Below are 5,864 nucleotides of genomic sequence, written 5' to 3'. Positions count from 1 at the left end.
GATAGGAATCACCTGGAGCCTCACCCAGCCTCAGCGGCCAGGCTCAGGCGTCTGGTGGAGGCGTATGAGTTAAAAGATGTGTGGAGAGGTGTGAACAGAGACAGCAGGCAGTACAGCTGGAGCCACTGCAGAGATAATCTGCTGTCTCTGGCCAGACTCGATCGCTTTTACTGTTTTAAACATCATTTTAGCATCTTTAAGTCCTGTCTTATCTCTCCTGTGGGTTTTACTGATCACTGTCTCGTTCACTGCTCCTTTTTTATCCAGAATGTGAAGGTGACCAGTGCAAACTGGCATTTTAACACTGGGCTTTTAAAGGATCATTGTTTTAGAGAGGCTTTTACTTATTTATGGAAGACGCACAGAAACAGCAAGGCTGCTTTTCCCTCAGTGCAGCGCTGGTGGGACTTTGGAAAAGTCCAGGTCAGACAGTTTTGTCAACAGTATACTCGCAACGTCACCAAGCACATGGCCCGCTGTCTGAGTGACCTGGAGACTGAGGTGGTAGAGCTCCAGAGTCTGGTAGATTCTACAGGAGATCAGGGGCACGTTGAGGCCCTGAAAGCTAAAAAGGCTGCTCTAGCCAACCTGCTGGGCATCACAGCACAGGGGGCTCTGGTTCGGTCCAGGTTCATGAGCTCCTCTCAGATGGACGCCCCCTCCCAGTTCTTCTTCAGCCTGGAGAAAAGAAACGGTCAGAGGAAGATCATCCACTCTCTGCGCTCTGAGAGTGGATCCACAGTGACAGACAGCTCTGCGATCAGGAGCTACGCCACCTCCTTCTACAAGGAGCTCTTTCAGAAGGAGTTTGTGGAGGACGCAGAGCTGGCTGGTCGTTTTTATGATGGTCTACCTCAGGTGACAGAGGAGTCCAACACACTGCTGGACTCTGAACTGTCCCTGAATGAGCTGTACGCTGCTGCCATGAGCCTGCAGAATGGGAAAGCACCGGGGATAGATGGTCTCCCGGTTGACTTTTATAAATCCTTCTGGGCCGTGATTGGTGAAGACCTGTTAGAGGTCATTCAGGCCAGTTTAAGGACTGGGCTGCTCCCGCTGAGCTGCAGGAGGGCGATCATAACCCTGCTGCCTAAAAAGGGAGACTTACAGGAGCTGAAGAACTGGAGGCCTGTGTCCCTGCTCTGTGGGGACTATAAGATATTGTCCAAGGCTTTGGCGTCCAGGCTGAGAGACGTGATGAGTGAGGTGGTCCACATCGACCAGACCTACTGTGTGCCCGGCAGGCTCATCAGTGACAACGTCACTCTGATTCGGCATGTTGTGGAGGTCTCTGGCTCGTTGGCTGAGGATACTGGTCTGATTTCTATAGACCAGGAAAAGGCTTTCGACCGGGTTGAACACCAGTACCTGTGGCACACGCTCAGTGCGTTTGGGTTCAGCCCAGGGTTCATAGCCAGGATACAGGTCCTGTACCGTGACATTGCGAGTATACTGAAAATCAATGGCGGTCTGGCTGCACCTTTTAATGTCCAGAGGGGGGTCAGGCAGGGCTGCTCGCTGTCGGGCATGCTGTATTCTCTCTCCATTGAGCCTCTGCTTCACAAGCTCAGGAGAGAGCTCTCAGGTGTGTCCTTCCCAGGCTGTCCCTCCACTTTTAAAGTCACGGCTTATGCAGATGACATCATGGTTTTAACCAACAAACAGACAGATATTGATATTTTAAAACAGAATGTGGACTTTTTTCACAAGATGTCATCTGCAAAAGTCAACTGGGGTAAAAGTGAAGCCCTGATGGTGGGTAATAAACTGTCAGACCACTTAACTCTGCCGGGGGGGCTCACCTGGAAAACGGGAGGGTTGAAGTACCTGGGGGTGTTTTTAGGTGACGAGTCGTTTTTAATGAAAAACTGGGAGAACGTTGTAGAGAAGGTGGAGGGGAGACTGAAAAAGTGGAGGTGGCTCCTGCCGGGCTTGTCCTACAGAGGGAGGACGCTGGTCATTAACAACCTGGTGTCCTCCTCTCTGTGGCACAGGCTGGCCTGCGTTGACCCCCCCTCTAACTTACTCTGTCGTGTCCAAGCTGTTCTCGTGAACTTTTTCTGGGACAAGCTGCACTGGCTTCCTCAGGCCGTCCTCTTTCTCCCTAAAGAGGAAGGAGGACAAGGACTTATTCATCTGGCCAGCAGAGCAGCTGCTTTCCGGTTGCAGTTTGTCCAGAGACTATTGTTCGGACACAGAGACTTGGTGTGGAGGCCGCTGGCTCACCTGGTCCTGCAGCAGTGCGGGGGTTTTAAACTGGACATGCCTCTCTTTTTAATGGATTTTAAAAGCGTGAACTTTCAGGGTCTGCCACTGTTTTATCGAGGAGTTTTCACTGTGTGGAAAATGCTTGTGAAGGAGCGACCGGTCCAAAGTGCCTCTCTTCACTGGTTGCTGAAGGAGCCGGTGGTGCACGGCGGACGCCTGGATCATCAGAGCTGACCTGCTCACCCTGGGATCTGTGATAAATCTTGCTGGGCCTGGTCTGGAGGATGCGGCTACTCTGGCGGCTGCTCTGGGGGTCAGATCGGTGAGGACCATTGGCCGGCTCCTGGAGCACTGGAGGCACCGCCTCACCGGACACGAGCGTCTCCTGCTGGAGGATCACAGTCGGGGTCTGGTGACTCCTCATGGTGACGACCCCTTCCCAGAGATCGGTCTGTGTGTGGACTCAGAGCAGCGCCCGGGGTTAAACCTGGAGGAAGCGAGGGGCAAACCTCTCTACAAACTGATGGTCTGGTGTCTCCACAAAGACAAACTGAACCAGCGTGTGGACACGCCGTGGAGACGCCACCTGAACCTGAGAGGTGATGGAAAACCTGCGTGGAGGAGTTTGTACAAAGCTCCTCTGACTAAGAAGGTGGCAGACCTTCAGTGGAGAGTGCTACACGGGATCTTAGCAGTGAACTCTTTCCTGTGTGTGATCAACCAGGCAGAGAGGGACACGTGTCCTTTCTGTCCTGGAACAGAGACGGTGTTTCACTGTTACAATGACTGTTGTCGCCTTATTTTCTCACCTGAGTTGATGTGACATGACATCTGAGTGTGTATTTATTCATCTATTGACGGGTTCATCAGGTTCTTAAAAAAAATGGCTGAATTTTTGTAAATGTTTCAAAAGATTAATTAGAATAAATGTTACTTTTAAAAATCAAAAAATCTCTCTCTCTCTCTGTCTCTCTCTCTCTCTCTCTCTGTCTCTCTCTTTCTCTGTCTCTCTCTCTCTCTCTCTCTCTCTCTCTCTCTCTCTGTCTCTGTCTCTCTCTGTCTCTCTCTCTCTCTGTGTCTGTCTCTCTCTCTCTCTCTCTTTCTCTGTCTCTGTCTCTCTCTCTCTCTCTCTCTCTCTGTCTCTGTCTCTGTCTCTGTCTCTCTCTGTCTCTGTCTCTGTCTCTCTCTGTCTCTCTCTCTCTCTCTGTCTCTGTCTCTCTCTCTCTGTCTCTGTCTCTGTCTGTCTCTCTCTCTCTCTCTCTGTCTCTGTCTCTGTCTCTGTCTCTCTGTCTCTCTCTCTCTCTCTCTCTGTCTCTGTCTCTGTCTCTCTCTCTCTCTCTCTCTCTCAGATATGGATGTGTGGGGGTCAGCTGATCATTGTCCCGTGCTCCAGAGTCGGTCACATCTTCAGGAAGAGACGTCCCTACGGCTCACCGGGGGGACAGGACACCATGGCCCATAATTCCTTGCGTCTGGCTCACGTGTGGATGGACGAGTATAAGGTACACACACAGAGATACACACACACACACACACACACACACACACACAGAGCAGTGATGTATGGGGTATGGGAATGCTGGTGTGTCCTCTGACATCACTTCCTGTGGTCTAATCAGGAGCAGTATCTGTCCCTGCGTCCTGAGCTGAGGGGGCGGAGCTTCGGTGATGTCAGCGAGCGTGTGGCGTTGAGGAAGCGGCTGCAGTGTCAGTCGTTCCGCTGGTACCTGGACACCGTGTACCCCGAGATGCAGACCGTTGCCAACGGCAACAAGCAACAGCCGCTGTTCATCAACAAGGGCCTGAGGCGGCCTAAAGTCCTGCAGAGAGGACGGGTACCTGAACACATCATTCATCATTTCATTCAGACGCTCGGTGATCTTTGCTCTGGGGATCATTATTCTGATGAAACATCATCAGTGTACCTGAGGGCACCTGGTTACATCATTACGCAGCACTCGGTGTGACTGAACAGAGCTGTTAACTGTTATTTAATCCTCTGATCAGTGCTAAAGTGAAGCTAGCAGTCTGCTAACATCAGTGCTAACGACTAAGTGCTAACGTTAACCTGTGTGTCCGCCATCTTTCAGCTCCGTAACCTGGCAACTGGGCGCTGCCTGGTGGCCCAGGGCCGAGCCAGTCAGAAGGGTGGGGTTGTCGTCCTGCGGCCATGTGACACCCGAGACCCCGAACAGGTGAGATGGCAGTTTACTGCTAACTACTGTTTACATCCCCCAAAGCATCATGGGAACTGTAAGTCCAAAACTAGTGTGTGTGTGTGTGTGTGTGTGTGTGTGTGTGTGTGTGTGTGTGTGTGTGTGTGTAGGACTGGGCCTATGATGAGGAGGGTCAGCTGGTCCTGGCAGGTCTACTGTGTCTGGACGTGTCAGAGGTCAGGACCTTTGACCCCCCCAGACTGATGAAGTGTCATGGCTCGGGGGGGTCGCAGCAGTGGAGCCTTGGGGTGAGGGGGTGACACACACACACACACACACACACACACACACACACACACACACACACTCTTCCTGTTTGTGTCGTCTGGCTCCTGATTGGCTTTCTCTCCTGCAGAAATCTAACCGGCTCTACCAGGTGTCGGTGGGTCAGTGTCTAGCTGTCGCTCAGCCAATTGGGCCCAAGGGTTACGTCTCCATGGCGATATGTGACGCATCACAGGCACAGCAGTGGCAGCTGGAGGCATGAGGAGGACGACATCACAACTCCGCAGACAGACAGACAGGCAGAGAGACAGACAGGTTTTCGTGAAATAAGACTGTAAACGTTCTTTAGATTTCTCAGGACTTCCTGAAGCTGCAGGTTTTAAAGATTTTATGTTTTTATGATTTTAAAAAGAGTTTAATTTTAAGTTTCAGTTCAGGACAGACTGCAAACAGTCCGGAGAGGTCCTGGAATATTTGACTCCAGGACCCAGCAGGAGATTCAGGTCCCCATTCAAAAAACAGACCTGGAGCGGACCCTGTGGACTCTGGACTGGAGGGGACCCGAAGTGTTATTTATTCAACAGATGATCTTCCTCAATGAGCCACACTCACCTGTGAGAGGTCAGCTGACCGACCTGTGAAGGTGTTTGTCTTTGAGTGGTTGTAACTTGAATAAAGGTGTGACTGTGATCGTCTCTGTTTCATCACTAAAGAGGGACAATAAAGCTAACAGGTGCTACACTTGCTAACTTGTAAGTAAGACAGACAGGTAACAGAGGAGCTGCAGTCAAACAGGAAGTTAGCTAATTAGCCACATTAGCTTCACCTGCGGCTGCTTTTAACCTGTTTGAAGAGTTCAGGGATCAAAAGTGAACAGACATGAAACCTGAAAACGTTTATAATCTACAGTCCACCTGACTGGCTGTGACTCCGCCCCCTACATGCCCACATTACTCCATTAAAGGTCGATGCAAAGAACCTCATTAATGAATGTGTTGAACCAATCACAGCTGAACATGAGACGCTGCAGTGTGATTCTGACGCCTCTGCAGGTGATGATTGTCTAACATGAGCATCATGTTTAATCTACAGTCAATAATATGTTTAAGAGAAGCATCATGATGTAGTTATGTGGTGTGTGGGTGTACGTCCTCCGGTTGGACACCAGGTGTCACTGCTGTGTCAGACCCAAGTCCACCTGATGTTTCCGGGAGT

General features: G+C 50.9%; 1 protein-coding gene across 2 annotated transcripts in view; it reads left to right on the top strand.

Moving 5' to 3' along the window:
• The window catches only part of galnt11 (UDP-N-acetyl-alpha-D-galactosamine:polypeptide N-acetylgalactosaminyltransferase 11 (GalNAc-T11)), a 17,689-nt gene extending 12,356 nt beyond the window's left edge, over window positions 1–5,333 (top strand). For both annotated transcript variants that reach the window (XM_069667266.1, XM_069667267.1), the window contains exons 8-12: window positions 3,558–3,710; window positions 3,828–4,043; window positions 4,299–4,403; window positions 4,535–4,672; window positions 4,780–5,333. In XM_069667266.1, coding sequence (XP_069523367.1) covers window positions 3,558–3,710; window positions 3,828–4,043; window positions 4,299–4,403; window positions 4,535–4,672; window positions 4,780–4,911 — 744 coding nt within the window. In that variant the 3' untranslated portion in view covers window positions 4,912–5,333. The remainder of the gene's footprint in view (window positions 1–3,557; window positions 3,711–3,827; window positions 4,044–4,298; window positions 4,404–4,534; window positions 4,673–4,779) is intronic.
• The last annotated feature ends 531 nt before the right edge of the window (window positions 5,334–5,864 follow it).

The sequence above is a fragment of the Semicossyphus pulcher genome, unplaced genomic scaffold (assembly GCF_022749685.1).
Source record: "Semicossyphus pulcher isolate SPU_LCO1_2020_fin unplaced genomic scaffold, fSemPul1.0.p SCAF_18, whole genome shotgun sequence".
Classification (NCBI taxonomy): domain Eukaryota; kingdom Metazoa; phylum Chordata; class Actinopteri; order Labriformes; family Labridae; genus Semicossyphus; species Semicossyphus pulcher.
The sequence above is the reverse complement of the archived record's forward strand: the minus strand, read 5'-3'. Positions and strand labels throughout refer to the sequence as shown.